The sequence below is a fragment of the Rousettus aegyptiacus genome, unplaced genomic scaffold (assembly GCF_014176215.1).
Source record: "Rousettus aegyptiacus isolate mRouAeg1 unplaced genomic scaffold, mRouAeg1.p scaffold_m13_p_10, whole genome shotgun sequence".
In the NCBI taxonomy this organism is placed as follows: domain Eukaryota; kingdom Metazoa; phylum Chordata; class Mammalia; order Chiroptera; family Pteropodidae; genus Rousettus; species Rousettus aegyptiacus.
Genome location: NW_023416285.1, coordinates 62,381,487 through 62,399,763, shown reverse-complemented (window position 1 = coordinate 62,399,763; position 18,277 = coordinate 62,381,487). Strand labels below are relative to the sequence as shown.

The following is an 18,277-nucleotide window of genomic DNA, read 5'->3' as shown; positions in this document are numbered from 1 at the left end:
GTTTTTTAACTGAGTAATCCACATCTTTTTCTTTCTTAAACTCAGTCTTTAATAAAAGTATCTAGATGTGATTTTACTTTTTAAAAGTACTTTTATGGAGAAAAAAAATCAATGTTTTTCCATTTCCCAATTCATTGACAATTCATTTTGTATATTAGATCTAGACAATTCACTTGAAATTCTTATTTCCTTTTTAACTTTTAATAATTATGTTCGTTATTGAAAATTTTCCCAAAATATTTTTGATATTTTCTAGGAATATGGTTTTTAGCACATTATATTTAGAAATATAATGTGAGCACATATGTACACAATTAAAATTTTTTCTAGTAGCCATATTAACGAAGTAAAAAACACTAAAATAGTTTCGCTAATATATTTTATTTGACCTGCTACATCCAAAAAATTAGAATTTCAACATATAATCAATATAAACATTGTTAATGGAAATTTTACATTCTTTTTCTTCTGGTACAATCTTTGAAATCCAGTGTGTAGTTTATATTTATAGCATATCTCAGTTCAGAATGGCAACATTTCAACGCTAGAGACATGTGACTCGTGACCACTATATTAGACAGCTAGACTGTAAGCCATTTGTCTGCTAGGTGAGTGTGAGAAGTCAGGCTTAATACTGGGAAGTATGAGTAAGGCAGAGTGTTATAGAGTTGGTTATTGAAAGGTTACAGAGTGAGTATATATGATTATCAAAATGCAAAATAAAATATTGTCATTTACTAGTGTTTGTGATGCCAAAAATAAATTTTCATTTTAGTTTATCTTGGATGACATTATTACCAGATGTTGTTGTTCAACTCTATAATTATCAATGTTAGGTATTTATTCTTTATAAAATTTTAAATCATACTTAAGGTTTTAGTATATTAAATTATGATAGACTAAGATTTGTCTGTTTTATTTGATAATTGAGTGCTCCAGAAATTTATTAGGAGTTTTATTGTATTTGTAGCTAAGCCTTAATGATACAGAGAAAATAAAATTTCATGAGACTGTTTTGTTTTTTTATGTGTAGGTTTCTATGATCAGAGATATTCGAGAGAGGGAGATTCGGATCTATACGGATGCAGGCCGTATTTGTAGACCACTTCTGATTGTGGAAAAACAAAAGCTGCTTTTGAAGAAGAGACATATTGATCAATTGAAAGAAAGAGAATATAACAACTATAGGTAAGTACATGCGGTGAGAAAACTTTGAGATGTAATTTCACATACCATAAAATTAATGATTTTAAAATATACAGTTCAGAGGTTTTTAGTATATTTACAGGATTGTGCAACCATGAAAATTCCAGAACATTTTCATTACCCCAAAAAGAAACTCTGTACTTATTAGTAGTGACATTTGTTTTTCTTAATTTTTGTTATCAGATAAGGGACTTAATAGGGTTTTGTGTAAGCATAAGTCTTTTGTGACATGTTAAAGTCTCGTATTAATAAGTAATGTATAGCATATTATATCAACAACATAAATAATAAAGTTAATAAAAGATGAGTCTGCTTTAAAATTTATTTTTAGTAATATATGAATGTATATATTTTATTTTTTTATTTTTATTTTTAAAATTTATTTACAATAGTTTCAAGTATACAGTACATTGGTTAAGACATCTATATAGTTCATAAAACAGTCCCCCCAATTGCTCACTCTTCCCCTGGCCCTCCACCTAGCCATCATATTAATGCTAACTGCATTCCCTCTGCTGTGCTTCCCACCCCCGTGACCAATTATCAACTACTAATTTGTACTTCTTTAACCCTTCACCCTATTATTCCAGCCCACCAACCATCCTCCCTTCTGTCCATCACCAAATTGTGCACTATATTTGTGAGTCTGTTTTTGATTAGTTTGTTCTTTTGGTTCCTTAGATTGTGCATATAAGTGAAATCATATGGTATTTATCTTTCTTTGTCTGACTTACTTCACTCAGCATAATAACCTCTAGGTCCATCCATGTCATTGCAAATGGTAGGATTTAATTTATTTTAATAGCTGAGTAATATTCCATTGTATATATGAACCATAATGTCTTTATCCAGTCGTTTGTTGATAGGCATTTAGGTTGTTTTCATATCTTGACTATTGTAAATTGTGCCGCCATGAATATTAGAGTGCATAGATCTTTATGAATTATTGTTTTGGTTTTCTTCGTATAAATACCCAGAAGTGCAGTTGCTGGATCAAAAGGTATATCCATTTTTAATTTTTTGAAAAACCTCCAAACTGTTCTCCATAGCAGCTATACCAATTTGCAATTTCACCAACAATGTATGAGGTTTCCCTTTTCCCTGTATTCTCTCTAACATTTGTTCTTTGATTTATTGATGATAGCCATTCTGACAGGTGACCAGTGGTATCTCATTGTGGTTTTAATTTGCATTTCTCTGATGGTTAGTGACCTTGAGCATCTTTTCATATGTCTATTAGCCATCTGTATTCCCTCTTTGTAGAAGTATCTGTTTAGATCTTCTGCCCATTTTTTACTTGGATTTTGTTATTGTTGTTGAGTTGTATAAGTTCTTATATATTTTGGATATTAACCCCATATCAGATGTATTATTAGCAGACATCTTCTCTCAAACAGTTGTGTCTTTTTGTTTTGTTGATGGTTTCCTTTGCTGTACAAAACTTTTTTGTTTGATGGAGTCCCATTTGTTTATTTTTTATTTTGTTTCCCTTGCCCAAGGAGATATATCTGAAAAGAAATTCCTGTTATTAATATTAGAGTGTACTGCCTGTGTGTTCTTCTAGAAGTTTTATGGTTTCAGGTCTTACATTTAGGTCTTCAATCCATTTCGAGTCTATTCTTCTTGTATACAGTGTAAGAAGATGGTCCAGCTTCTTTTTTTTTTGCATGCATCTGTCCAATTTTCCTAACATCATTTATTGAAAAGACTGTCTTTACCCCACATTGTATATTCTTACTTCCTTTGTCATATATTAAATGAGTGTGTAGGCTTGGATTTATTTCTCAGCTCTCTATTCTGTTCCATTGATCATTGTATCATGCTGTTTTTTGATTACTGTAACCTTATAGTATAGTTTGATATAAGTAGTGTGATACCTCTAACTTTGTACTTCTTTCTCAAGATTGCCATGGCTATTTGGGGTTTTTTATGGCTCCATATAAATTTTAGGATTGTTTGTTCTAGCTGTCTGAAAAATGCCATTGGTATTTTGATAGGGATTGCAGTGAATCTATAGATTGCTTTGGGTAGTATGGCCATTTTAACAATGTTGATTCTTCCTACCCATGAACATGATATATGCTTCTGTTTATTTGTATTGTCTTCAATTTCTCTTCTCAATGACTTATAATTTTCTGAAAATAGGTCTTCTGCCTTTTTGGTTAATTTGATTCCCAGGTATTTTATAGTTTTCGACATAATCGTAAATGGGATTGTTTTCTTAATTTCTCTTTCTGAAATTTCATTATTGGTGTATAAAAATGCAGCTGACTTCTGAACATTTATTTTGTAAACTGCTACTTTACTAAATTCATTGATCAGTTCTAACAGTTTTTTGGTGGATGAATATGTGTGTGTGTGTGTGTGTATTTTAAATGCCAGTTTTTTAAAACTATGTATACATAATTTTTTGAATGTATATATTTTAGTTGTCAAAAATTCAAGTAATAGGTATAAGATAAATATATAAAAGGTCCTAAAGGTCCTAATTCATACTGTCCTCTCCAAAAGCAAGTACTGTTAACAATTTGGAATGTATTCCTCCAGACCATATTCTATGTATTTATATACTTACCCTCACCTCCCCCACACAAGTAGTTTCTTTAGAACAAACCCAAACTAATAATAATGTTTGGCAACTTGCTTTTTTTCACTGTTAATAATAATGCGTATTTTGGAACTCTATTTCAGTACATATAGAGATAGGAATACTCTTTAAGTGGCATGCCTAGTTAAAATAGCTCAGGAAATGAGGAAATTATGTGAATTATTCTTTTTTAGTTGGCAGGATCTTGTGGCCAGTGGGGTAGTGGAATATATCGATACTCTAGAAGAAGAAACAGTGATGCTTGCAATGACTCCAGATGATTTACAGGAGAAGGAAGTAGCTTATTGTTCCACGTATACACACTGCGAGATTCATCCTTCAATGATTCTTGGTGTCTGTGCATCTATTATTCCCTTTCCTGATCATAACCAGGTTGGTAGCTGTTTGTAATTTCGGATTTGTGAGGAATTGAGGGAAGTAGAATAAAAATTAGAGATTAATCTATAGGTTTTAAAGAAAAGCCTTTTAATGAAAAGACTATGAAATTCTGCAGAGTCAACATTTAATATGCTTATTCTTGTGTTTCACTGTTAGGAGCCATAATCGATTATTCTAAATGTTGTCACTTATCTTTTAGAAAAAAACTTTACCAACCATATTTTTGAATCATGTAGTACTCTGTAGTCTATTCCTTTAGAAATAATTAAATTTTTACTGCTTTTTATTTCTACCTTTAGTCCCCTAGAAACACATACCAGTCTGCTATGGGTAAGCAGGCTATGGGAGTTTATATCACCAACTTCCATGTTCGTATGGATACATTGGCCCATGTTCTCTATTATCCTCAAAAACCACTTGTCACTACACGGTCTATGGAATATCTACGATTTAGAGAGCTACCAGCAGGTATGTTCAATTTTGTTTTGCATTTTTTAAGATACTGCTATTCTTAAGGTACTTTTCTGGGTGCTTGGGAAGGCTAATAAAATGCATATGACACAGTGCCTATTCTCATGGAATTTATAATGTGGTGGGAAACATGAACACAAAAAGGTAGATATGTGGAAAGTGTTATGATGGAAACAGGTTTCTTCAGAAGCACAGAACGAAGCAAATGATTTGTTCTTATTAGAAGTCTACAGCTAGTTTCATGGTGGACTTAGAATTTTAGACTAAAGTTAATTGAAACGATATTCGAATTTGAGAGATAGTTTGAGCAAGGGCCTAGATGCATGAGATATAGGAACAGTCAGTAATCATCTCAATTTGGTAGGGGTGGTGTGGAAATGCATGGAAGTAAAGCTTGGTCTCAGTGTGGAAGAAAGCAGGTTGAATTTCAGTTGAGAATGAAGACCGTTCAGCCTGTTTGAGCAAGAAGGTAATACAGTTAGAAATTTATTTTAGGAATATTATGCTGGTAGTTATGTAAGGGGTAGATTAGAGTCTGATACGGTATTAGTGAGGAGATAGTTTAGAGGTTTTTGCAGTGATCTTAGAAATGATTCTAAAATGAAAAAGTAACGGGTGAGATATCTATTGGAATACACTTGCTAGGACTTGATTGATCAGTTGTGGAAGAGAGGGAAGAAAGGGATTGGAAATATTGTTGGTGTTCCTGGTGTGGGTGATCAAGGAGAGAGAGGTACTATTGATAGAATTGGGAACACATTTAAAGAAGAAAGAGGTTTTAGAGGTAAGATAAATTCAGTTTTTGACATGTTGATTTTGAGTTGCTGCCAGAACATCTAAGAAATGATCTTCCAATTGTGAGTTGCACATGTGTTTTGAAAGGTCACATCTAGAACTGTGAAGGTTTTGACCTACCAATACTAATTACAGATTACAGAGTGAGAATAAATCTAGAGACAAAACTTTAGGCACCGGGAAAGGAGATCGGGAAAGGAGATCGAGAGAGGATTTGAAACGTAACTGATAAGGAGAATTGGGAGTTTATAGGAGGAGATTCTTAAGAAACCTGGACAATAGGTAAAATGGCTCAGAGAAGTCTGAAGGGTACAAGAGTGTTGAATATTAGAGGAGACAGCATAGTTCTTTGGTATAATTGTCTTATTAATAGAATTTTGGCTTTGTGGGTAACATTATTTGGTAAAGGTCGCCTTGTAAGTAGTGACTGTAAATTAATAACTAGAATAGGGATCTAACATTGTAGCACACTGTCACAGGTTAGAGTGACCTGTTTTCAGAGTCCTGCACAAGGGATTACTCTTGTCTAGAAAAACAATCTGTTTGGTTGTCTACGGTATGCTCATATCCTTGGGCTATGCTTGCAGTGCTGTTTTCTTCAACATTTAGATAATGGTTTGTTTATCACTAAAAAAAAAGAAAGAAATATAACTAAAGAATTGGATTTGAAACAAATGTTCCTTTGGTACTGATAAGCAGTGGTGAGGGCATGGCTGGTAGGGACTACGTGTCTTTCAGTTTTGTTACTGTTTCAAGCCTTAATCATGTTATTTAAAAAACTTATTTTGAGATAATTTCAAACTTATAGAAAAGTTGTAAGACTAGTACAAAGAACTGTATACTCTTCATCCAGATTTCCTAGTTCACATTTTACCACATTTGCCTTATTTCCCTCTCTTTTCTTGAACCATTTGAGAGTAAGTTGCAGACATGAAGCCGCATCACTATTTAATTCTTCAGTGTCTGTTTCCTAAAAACAAGGACATTCTCTACAGTATAGTCAACAAAATCAGTAGGTTAACATTGATAACCATCTTAGTCAGAAGTCCCCAAATCAAATTTTGCCTGTCAACCTCATAATGTCCTTTTTGGGTCTAGGATCTAATTAGGACCATATGTTGCATTTCTTTGTTTATCTCCTTAGTCTCCTTAATCTGGAACCATTCCTTAGTCTTTCCTATCTCTCATGACTTTGATGTTTTTGAACAGTCCAAGCAAGTTGCTTTGTACGTTGTGTTGCAAACAACATTTTTGTTTTTTCCATGATTATATTCAGGTTATGAAGTTTTGGCAGGACTAGCATAGAAGTGATGCTATATTCTCAGTTTATCATATCAGGAGGCACATGCTTTCTAATTGCCCCATTATTAATGATTTTAACTTTTATCATGTGATTAAGATGCTGTCTGTCAGGTTCTCTACTTTTTGTTGATTATAAATATTTTGTACATATTAGTAATAAGTCTTTTGTGAGGAGATACTCTGAGACAATGTAAATGTCCTTTTCAAATGTTCAGCTATTTAAAGTTTACCATGACGATGGTTACCAAATGGTGATTTTTTAATTCCACCATTTTTTTCCAATTGGATGCTGAAATTGTTCCAGATTTTCCAGTGGGGGCATCTTCAAGATGATTCCTGATAGATCTTCATTATTCTTTAAGCACTTCCTTACATTTTGCCGCATCTTCTGCTTTTCTTCCTCTAAATCTGGATTCATTCATTTTGCCTTTTCGTGAAGGGTGTAACATCTGAGTGCTCGGTATGCTCTTTGCTATTAGAATGTCATCTAGGCCCAATCAGTTGACAGACCTAGGGAAATAATATGTATATACCATACACACCCCTTTATCTATGTTTATATCTCTATATACTAAAGAACCATGAGTTTACACGAGTATTTCCCAGCCTAATCCAACACCATAGTGTTTATTTTAGAATTCTACTCTCTGATAACGAGAAATCTGGCTCCTATTGTCTTCAATTTATTTATTTCTTTGCTCAATTGATGCAACTAATCTCCACACCGTTGTGGCTGAATTATTGGCCCTGGTCCTGACTAACATGCCAGCTTCATTGGCTGAGTTCTGAGCCCTGACCAAGGGAAAGGGGCTAATCAGTTTATCTTAGGGAATTTCTTTTTGATTAGTATCATCCCTGTTTCTGTTACCTTGATTGACATCTGGGAGCAAAGAGCCTTTTGTCAAAAGTTTGCCTTGACTGGGTTGGGACTTAGAGCCTCCTTGGTGTTGAGCCAAAGCTTGAAGTGGGTGAGGACAAAGTGGCAGTAAGGGTTTGAACCTGGCCGATAGGTGGGCTGTAATCCTAGATTTCACATGTTTATGGTCCTCGAGCTGACAGATTTTAACAATATTTACAATAAACGAATTTTTAAACTAATATTTAACAATAAACTAATATTTATTGAGCATTCAATTTGTGTGAAACATTATCCAAGGTACTTTTACACGTACGAAAAGACCAGCATCATAAAAGCTTTATGATATTTCTTTGCCTGCAAAATGAGAATAATAATAGTACCTCCTTCATACAGCTTTTGTGATGATTACGTGGTTAAATTCATTTAAAACTCAGGGCTTAGTTGCCTAGCAGTTAGTAAGAAAGGAATAAATGTTAGTGGATTAGTATAGTGGTGGTTGTATCATCTCTATTTTACAAGTGTTAAGATGGGATCGGAGAGGTTATTTGCCTACAGTTGTGCTACTTAAGATAGATAGATAGGTAGATAGATAGATAGATAGATCCAGAATTTAAACTTTTACGTATTTTTTTCCATTTTGACCAGACGTAGGCCTCGTCCCCCATGTCCTATTCTTATGCTCTTTCCTCTTCACCCCATTGTTTCTTGATTTGGGACTTTAAAGCTAAGAAAAAAATACTGGAAACATAATTCAGAAGTTTACTGTTGTTAGCTAAATTTAGCTGGTCTTTCATATGTTCCTAGATACCTTGGATAAAGGTTGTAGGTTTGAGGATGTTGCCTCCTGGGCTGTAGTAGATGTGGCATATGTGGGCAGTCCAGGTATTGTCACACAAGAGGCAGGAAAAGCCTCACAAAGACCAAGACAGCTGAGCACCTGTAAGCTGAGAAGGTGGGGGTGGGGTGGCGGTGGGCATAGGTGGTGCTCCGTGGACACCTGAGGATGTGCTGGGGACGTCTTGCCTGTTTCATGTTTTACAGGTATCACATATGTCCTACCACTGATTTCCCCAGTAATAGGATCACATTGCATTTCCCAAGACCCTGAGATTTCTGCAAATTCTTGATTCTTTCAGGTCTCCCTTATCTTCAGGGTCCTGTGTCTTTATGAACTTTCTCTGCATTACATGGCTTGACTACATGTGAAACAATTTTCTAGCTTCTCCAAAGAATCTGCACTATGTGGATGTTGCGAAATAGTTCTTAGAGGAACTCTTGGCTTTCAAGAGGAGTTTTCATTGTATACCTGAGGAGTGACTATTTGACTTTTCTGATCTCTGAAGACCTTTCTTGGCTGCCTGCTCCTGGGGGCTTTATCTCTGGCCCTTCCCAGGAGGGAAGGAAGGGAGGGCTTGTCTTCCCTGACACTGCCCTTCCCTTGAAGAATTTCACACTCTCCTTCCTCCCCAGGCAGAGCATTTTAACTTTTTCTGGACCTATTATAAATAACATTGACCCATCAGGGTACATAGAAGAACACATACCCTCTTGTTTCTGTGATTCTTCTTCCTTCAAGAGCAGTCATGGTTTTATTTAGCATAGGTGTTTAGTGTTATATAGTAAACGGGGCTTGTAATCTCAGATTTCTATAGGGTTAGGCCAGATTGGTGAGTAGTTGGTGAATGGAGAGAGGTTTGCCTTTCTGTTGGGTTTACCTCTACTCAGGTTCAGCTGTGGTTGTGATGCCAGGTCTGATTTTTCAAGAAAAGTTTGAAATCTAAGCTTTTGGATGAATTTACTTCTTAAAATGTTATGAATGAACTTATGTTAAAAACAAACTCTGGAATCAGCTACCTTGGGCCAGTGTGTTTAAAATAGCTGATGGAAAGCTTTCTATGGCCCAGCAGCCAGCATTTTTAAGGAGCAAATACGGTTGTCAAGGAGGAGGGCCTGCCCTTGCACGAATCTCTTCGAATCCATCCATACTTTGGGCTGGGAATTAGTGCAAATTAGAGACCTGGAGGACGGTGTCTTCAGTGTCCCAGACCCTGAACAGAACCACTGCCACCCCTTACCTGCACTCCACTTATTTAAACTGTTACATCCATGCTGTACACTTAAAGGAGTAAATGAATGATGTATCTTTTCATGAACGATGGGTTGTTTGTTGAAAAATGAGTTTAACTCTAAGGAAGCAAATATAAACTGTGCAGAATTCAAATAACCAAAACATTTATCCATTCAGGTTTTGGTTCCCTTATATTCTGTAGTCATAGTTTCTACCCCACATTTGAAATATTTAAATCAAGATATATATTAACTGTGGCTTTAGAGTTGAGTGTATTTAATTTTTGGAAAATCTGATGATTCACATATATGTGAATTATGTTCATTGAAACCACACTCACATTCAGTAGTCATTTCTTATATTGTAATGTAGTGTGTTTTCAACTTTTTTTCCTGAGTGTGTGTGTGTGTGTGTGTGTGTGTGTGTGTAAATAAGTCTCACAAAAAGTAGTTTTGGCAGGAGCAACTAAGAATATGATTGTGGTAGGGAAGATAATGTCTCTTTTTCAGTGGCATAGGGAAAAGGACCTAAGAGCAGAGCAGGGCTGGGAAGAGGTAGTAAGTACCAGGTCCATACCTAGGACTAGAAATCAGCCTGTTGCTTTTTAACTTTGGGATCATGGATAAGTTATTAACTCTTTCTGATAATGAGAAGAATAATAGAATAATACTTACCTTGTTCATGGCACAGGATTGCTGTGAGAATCATGAAACTTGGTGTGGGGAGGTACTTTATAAATCTGAGGTAACTTGTATGTATATTCACTGATTATGAGAAAGGATGCATTGGGAATGACTGCTGTTAGGATTTGCTTGTATTCAATGTTAAGGCATCAGAGTAGTTGCCTCACAGATTGCTGTTCCAGGAATAGACTTTGACAATTACCATGGTGAAAACATCTTTGGCAAATGTGGTGAAATAAAATTGATTTAAAAGAACGGTGATTTTTCTTTGTTTCTCAGATGATACTTTAATATATGCTCTTTACTGCACCACAGGTATCAACTCAATTGTGGCCATTGCATCATACACTGGATATAATCAGGAAGACTCTGTTATCATGAATCGTTCAGCTGTCGATCGAGGCTTTTTCAGGTCAGCTATTTATAAAAGTCAAAACATAGATACACTGGAAATGTTAATATTTCAGTTGGGCAAATTTCTTTAAATTTAGGTTGACTTCTATGTGTCTAGATTTCTGGTAGTTTTGAAGGTCAGACTGGAAGAAATTTTGATCTTACAGTAGATAAATTTATTTTTGTTAAGATAGTTAATCTTTTGCCTCCATTTATGAAGCTGGCAGACACATGCTGTTGTGTGGATGCCTGTATGGAGTTCAGTGCCGTGAGGCCAGTGCCATTCTCCAGAAAACGGAAGGCCTGGTCAATTGTCATGAATAACCGGGGGCACTGCTTCCTGGATCCTAAGGTTTCTAGATACTAATGCTTTGAGCCCCTTTTATTTGTAAGCAAATACACATTTACATTTAGATTACATAGAAATGTCTAAAGAAGAAATAAAAATAAATATGTAATCTTAGGACATATGCATATTATTAAAATTAGTGTTTTCAGTCTTTATTTTTATGCTCAATTTGCATATTTTATTGACAATTTCAAATCCATGGCATAATGAAGATTGGTTAAAAAACTGGGAATTTAGAAGAGAGGATGGATTTTTTTTTTTCCCTGTGTAGTTTCAGAAAAAAACTAGGACCAGAGGGTGGACATTATATCTTAGTATCATAGACTTGTAATATTGGAGCAGATCCCGATGACCATCTCTGAGGGTAATTATGGAAGGGATTCTTGGAGTAGGAGGTTGGACTTAGTGACCTTAGGTCCTCCCTATTCTCACATCAAGTCCAGCTGTGTTAAGGGTATGACTGAAATGCTACATGTGTGGCCCATGCAGTAGCATTTATGACTTAACTGACCTTAATGCAGTTAACTCTTATCCTAGGTTCATGGTTTGTTTTGCAAATGTCAAGTAAAAATTATTGGGATGTTCTATACCCTATTATTATGGGAAAATAGAAGTTACCTTAAGACACCTTGTGTTTTTAGGTCTGTTTTCTATCGCTCATACAAAGAACAGGAGTCTAAAAAAGGATTTGATCAAGAAGAAGTTTTTGAGAAGCCTACTCGTGAAACATGCCAGGGTAAGTGATACATTTAAAGGATGGAATTCAAAGTTAAGTTACCATGGTTTTCCTAATTAAGTTTTCTGGGTTTTGTCCCCCGCTTTATTTTTTGACATATGGGAGTGTGTTTTTATGTCATTCTTAGAGCTCATATTTAAGAAGATTCGTGTGTTTGCCAAGTCTTTGCACCGAGGAGCGTGGTTGCTCTTAAGTTCTATCCTCTAGATCCTGTACTGGGGAGGGTATTTGGAAGTCAGAAGTCGCATGTTTCATGGGACACACCTCAGCTCCATTCTCACTCGTACTGTGTCCTGTCCCTCAGTTTATGTATTTACATGGGAACTTTCTCCCTTCACATTGTAGTAAGACCACAATATTTGTCTAATTACAATATTTGTATACATTTAACAAATAAATGAGAGGATGCCTAGCATTTTTCGTCTCTTCTAAAATACTCAAACTTATTTTCTAGTTGTTATTTTCACACTTAAAAATAACATATACAGTAGAATGGATGGAATGTCCGAGGGAAATGGGGTATCTCTTTTTCAGTTTTGACTTCTATTAGTATTGCATTAAGTAAAATGTGTTTTGTTTTCCTAGGCATTTTCCTATTACTCCATTTCATGGAATGGTTCTATGTAGTAGTGAATTAATGTTCTAGCAGAATGAAGATTACTTAAGATAAAATTCATAATTTCTGTTCTGTGGGAGGATATGTGTAGAGGGCATAGATATTCCTTTTGATGTAATCTAGAGATCAGAAGATGGCAACACACTTATCCAAAATCACCTAGCAGATGGAGAATCTGATTTTCCAGTGCTCAGTCCAGTGCTTTTTACAGAGTTCAGAATAGTTTGTAATATTTGGAATAAGGGCATTAAATTATTACTACACATATGGTTCATGCTGTTAGAGATTCCTGTGGACTTCTTGGACATGATTTATGTATTTAGTTTTTAATCTTCTTGGGAGGTTATGTGACATCTAAATACTTTTATTTTGATAGCACTGTTTCAGCAAATTCCATGTCTTTTTCCTCACAGGTATGAGACATGCCATTTATGACAAGCTGGATGATGATGGTTTGATAGCTCCTGGGGTTCGTGTGTCAGGAGATGATGTTATCATAGGCAAAACAGTCACCTTGCCTGAAAACGAAGATGAATTGGAGAGCACTAATAGACGCTATACCAAGAGAGACTGTAGCACTTTTCTCAGAACTAGTGAGACGGGCATTGTGGATCAAGTTATGGTAACTCTCAACCAGGAAGGATATAAATTTTGTAAAATAAGGGTGAGTATAGTTTTATCACATTACTATTTATAGAAAGTAAACCAGATTGAATTAACTAACCTGTTCTTATATGAATTCAGGTACGCTCTGTTAGAATTCCACAGATTGGAGACAAATTTGCTAGTCGACATGGCCAAAAGGGTACTTGTGGTATTCAGTATAGACAAGAGGTAGGTAACTTTTATCTCCCTCACTCCTTCCTAACCCAGAGTTTTGTTGAACATTTTATTAAATGAAAAATTTGCTTTCACTTAAGAGCCCAACAGTGATAAAGGCTTGGTTTTTAATTTTAGTGTTGAATAAGTATATGAACATGCTATATTGGACAGAATTGAGGACATAGAAAAGTTCGGATGAGGTGGAGGTCGGTTCTAGTTCCATAGCTAAGAGATTTAAGATTGTTTTTAAAAATTCCTTTATAGGATATGCCTTTCACCTGTGAAGGTATCACCCCTGATATCATCATAAATCCCCATGCCATCCCCTCTCGTATGACTATTGGTCACTTGATTGAATGTCTTCAAGGGAAGGTAAGAGATTTTCTTTAACAATATGGGTTCCAAACTTATGTTCCTTCCAAAATGATGATAGGCGGTTTCTTTCATAGTTGAGCCAGGGTACTTTGGAAGAAGCCAGAATACTTATTTTCCTGCTTTTAAGTTGGTTATGATTATGCCTCTTTTTTTTTTTGCAAAAATTTGCAATTATGGCTAACTCAGAACTTTTGTAAAATTTACTATATGCAGCCTCTATATATATATCGTTATTCTTTTGATGTATTCTATAAAGAATTAATTCATTGGTGGTCAGTTCATTATGAACTTAATTTTATAGCTGTATATTAGCCGTGCATGCAAGAGGTTTTCTGTTTTTAAGTGTCTTATTAAGGTAGAATGGGTACAACCTAACAAATGGATGGCTTGGTTTTAGGGCATTAAAATTTCATTTTCCTTGCACGATAGGAAGTATTTTGGAGTCTTATTCTTTTTGTAACTGGTTGCATTGATAGCTTCTTATTTGAAGGGTTATACTTGATTTTTTATTCTTTAGGAGAAGCAGTTATATATACTTCATGTAAAATGTTAATAAAATGAACCTTACAGTATTTAGGCTTTCTGCAACATAGATTTTTAAAGTTCAGAATCTTTCCTTTTCTAGAAAGGATTTTAAAAATAGAATATATTTTTATTGAGAAAGACTTCTAAGGGGAGACAGAAGGAAGCAGCCTTTTAAAGACTATTTTTTCAAAAAGGTATCAGCTAACAAGGGTGAAATCGGTGATGCCACTCCATTTAATGATGCTGTTAATGTGCAGAAGATATCTAACCTTTTATCTGATTACGGCTATCACCTCAGAGGAAATGAGGTATGTTTGCTCTAACATTAGTAATTTGTTAAATGTATTCTATTTTGTATGTGTGGTTTCATTTTTAAAAAATTAAACCTTTCGTTGAAGTATAACACATCAAATACATGCACAAATCATAACTGTACAGCTTGATGAAGTTTTAGAAAGTGAACACATCTGTGTGATTGGCACCCAGATCCTGAAAAGAAGATTACTAGAAACTTTTATGCCTGGACACCCACTCCCTCTTCCTCCTCTTGTGTTCCTTTCCAGTAATTGCCTTCCACCCCCACCCCAAGGTAACCACTCTCTTGGCCCTTAACAGTACAGATTAGTTTTGTCTGTTTTCATTTTTATATAAATGGAATCAGTGTATGTACATATATTTTTTGAACTCGTTTAACATTTTAAAATGTTTCAGGTCCTGTACAATGGGTTCACTGGCAGAAAAATCACATCACAAATTTTTATTGGACCCACTTATTACCAGCGTTTGAAGCACATGGTGGATGACAAGATTCATTCTCGTGCTAGGGGACCTATTCAGATCCTTAATAGGCAGCCCATGGAGGGTAGATCTCGGTAAGAGAACTGCATCATCATCGTTATTATTGATTAGCCTTTTTAAATGAAAAATGTCAAACACATACAATTATAGAGAAAATGGTTAATGAAACCGCCATGTGCCTGTCACCCCACTTCAGTAATTATCACCTCATGGCTAGTCTTGGTATATCCATCTTCCCTCTACCACCAACCCCTGATTATTTCTAAGCAAAGCCCAGACATCATATTTCATCAAATATTTGAGTGGTTCTCAAATTTCTTGATTCTAGGATTCCAAAGAGCTTGGTTTATGTGAGTTGCATCTGTTGATATTTATCCTATTAGTAATTAAAACATTTAAATTACTTATTTTATTTAAAGACAACCATAGTAAACTTATAGCATAACATAAATTTTAACATTTAAATATATTTTCCAAGTAAATTTAGTGATGCACAACACTGGTTTATCTTTTTGCAAGTCGTTTTAATGAGCCGGGTTTTGAGAAGACAGTGGATTTTTTGTGTCTACTGCATTCATTCCATTGTAGTATTTTATTTTTTATGTTTAAGTATATGAGGAAAATCTGACCTCACGCAGATATGTGGTTGGAAAAGGGAGGCATATTCTAATAACCTTTTCAGGTGATTGTGGATGTTGTTTTTGGATACTACACCAAAATGACAAGTTGTAGTTTCTTGAAGGTTAGTTGTGATATAGAATCTGAAACCAAGTAAGTGAATTTTTATATTTATTATAATCCATTGGTCTTGCACTTTGAATGTAGCTTTTACAAGTGAATAATTCTGTAGCATCATAATTGGGCATTTGGAAAATATTGGTTTAATAAATTATGCATTTTTAAATGTTGATATACTAAAAAATACACATTAGTGAATATTATCATTAATACCATCAGTAAAGTCTTTAAATATTTGGAAACAAGCCCATAGTGTTGGATAGAGGTTTTCTGAAGTTCTAAGTTTTGATTGAAAACTCAAATTTTTAATCATTTTCAACAAATACTTATAATTGTCTGCCGCGAAAGTTCCCTTTGTCCATTTTCAAAAAAATGTCTGCCAACTGAGTCTGAATTAACTTAGTTGGGTGTTAATATTGGTGGATTAACATAATTGCTGTCAGCTTTTTTCAAGTAATGAATATGTTCCATCATAAAAGGGATTAGTTCAGAATCCTGCAAGTGCCTTTCTTTAAGACCATTCTCAGTATACAATTAAAGTGCTTTATGAGGACTTCTCATTTTTTTTCATATAATATTAAGAAGATGTATACTCAAGGGTCAGGTTTTAATAAAACTAATGACAGTCTTAAGTAAAACTGGCTCTTTTCCTTCACTCACAGTGGAAAATATGATTGTTAGTAAAGTTTGTTCAGGTGCTAGCAGTTTTATTCAGTTCCTTTTGCAACCATCAGCGCAATGTCAACAGAGTAAAAGAAGCAAATGTGTTGTTAGTATTATGAAAATAGTTTTCACCCTCACAGGGTCCATTAAAAAAATCTAACCACAGTACCTTCTTAATATTACTTAATATCCAGTGTTCATATTTCCCTGAGGAGTGCACCCTTTCAAAAAAGGTTTGTTGGTTTTAATTAGGATACAAATAAGGCCCACGCTTAGCAATTGCTTGATAGGTAGGTCTCTTTCTTTTTAAATCTAGGTTGCCCTCCAACTTTTTTTCCCTTGCTATTTGTTTGTTGAAGAAACTGGATTGTTTATTCTGGAGGTTTTTTCACAGTCTGGATTGCATTCCTTCGCAGTCTGGATCACTGCATTCCTAGGCTGTGCGTTCCTGTTTTTCTCGTCAGAAGCAGGTCTAGAGCCTTGATGGGATGGCGGGATCGTTCTTTCGCAGTAATACTTTGTAGGTGGTATTGCATACTTCTATGTCTGGTTGTCTCATGATTTTAGCAGCTATTAATGGTCATTACTTAATGCTGACTGATGCAATTCTAATTTTATCATTCCTTCCTTTATTAACTAGAATACTTTTATAGAGAGAAACTTTGCTTCCTCAGCTGGTGACGTAATTCATATGGTAAAGGCAGGATAAATGCTTCTTTCCTTTTATTTACCAGTTTTCAAAATGAGCTGGTTGTCTACCATCTTCCAAAGTTGACCAGTGATTTGTTTTTTGGTAACAGCATTAGAAACTCATTGATTTTTATGTATTTTGTGTATAAAGAATGTTAAGGAAGCCATCATCATCCACCTGTCTGGCCATCTGAACAGTGCATTTCATTTAACATCCATGCTGAGCACACCTGTGATTATTCACTTGTTCTATTACTCTTGCTAACATGCATTTATCCTTTCAGACTTGATTGTCTGGAAGATTCATTGATTCATGAAGAAGCTGTTGATTTAGATCTAGTTTTTCTGTATTTCATTTTTTAGTATAGAGTTGAATTTTAGTAAGTTGAATGATAGCATGATGAGATTCTACTCTGTACTTCGTTGTATTTTATGAGGAAAATTATATGCTATACTTGAGAATCAAATTATTTAATCCATTTGGGGACCTTCTAGTACACATCAAATAGTTGGTAGACTTAACCCACGATGTAGAGAGAATGCTAGTGTATAAAAATTAGTCTAGTTCTTCTTTATTAATATCATTCATTACCTTCGTCATTCATCAGTGTGGTGTTGCTAACAGAAAACAAGTACAAAATAAGCTGTTGTTTTTCCCTTATAGTGATGGTGGCCTGCGTTTTGGAGAAATGGAGCGAGATTGTCAGATTGCCCATGGAGCAGCCCAGTTTTTAAGGGAAAGATTATTTGAGGCATCAGATCCCTATCAGGTTCATGTTTGCAATCTATGTGGAATAATGGCGATCGCTAACACAAGGACCCATACGTACGAATGCAGAGGCTGCCGAAATAAAACCCAGGTGTGCATATACCTTGGCAGTTAGACTGTTTATACTTTAACTATGTTGGTCTGATCATCCAGGCAGATTTAGTATGATGGAAGAGATTGGCATTTTCACAATTTTGAATATCACGTCTTTATAGGATTCCTAGCTTTCAAAGAGGAAAAAGAAAATTTGATTTCTCTAAAAATCAGTTTAAGTTTTAGTGTGGTGATGTCTCTAAGCTGCTCATCTTTTGGAAAAAACGAAGTCCTTATACGAGGAGTTTTAAACTGCATTTAAAAAATACCTTTTAATTGAGAAGGGTAAATATAAATTTTGTCTGGCAGAAAGGATGAAATACCAAAGCTTATTAGGAGA

At 34.9% G+C, this 18,277-nt stretch overlaps 1 protein-coding gene across 1 annotated transcript in view; it reads left to right on the top strand.

Moving 5' to 3' along the window:
* POLR2B (RNA polymerase II subunit B) overlaps nt 1-18,277 on the top strand; it is a 44,269-nt gene that overhangs the window by 25,568 nt on the left and 424 nt on the right. The window contains exons 14-24 of the mRNA XM_016158737.2: nt 1,034-1,188; nt 3,988-4,186; nt 4,492-4,660; nt 10,686-10,782; nt 11,754-11,848; nt 12,878-13,128; nt 13,209-13,298; nt 13,551-13,658; nt 14,381-14,494; nt 14,898-15,058; nt 17,740-17,935. Coding sequence (XP_016014223.1) covers nt 1,034-1,188; nt 3,988-4,186; nt 4,492-4,660; nt 10,686-10,782; nt 11,754-11,848; nt 12,878-13,128; nt 13,209-13,298; nt 13,551-13,658; nt 14,381-14,494; nt 14,898-15,058; nt 17,740-17,935 — 1,635 coding nt within the window. The remainder of the gene's footprint in view (nt 1-1,033; nt 1,189-3,987; nt 4,187-4,491; nt 4,661-10,685; nt 10,783-11,753; nt 11,849-12,877; nt 13,129-13,208; nt 13,299-13,550; nt 13,659-14,380; nt 14,495-14,897; nt 15,059-17,739; nt 17,936-18,277) is intronic.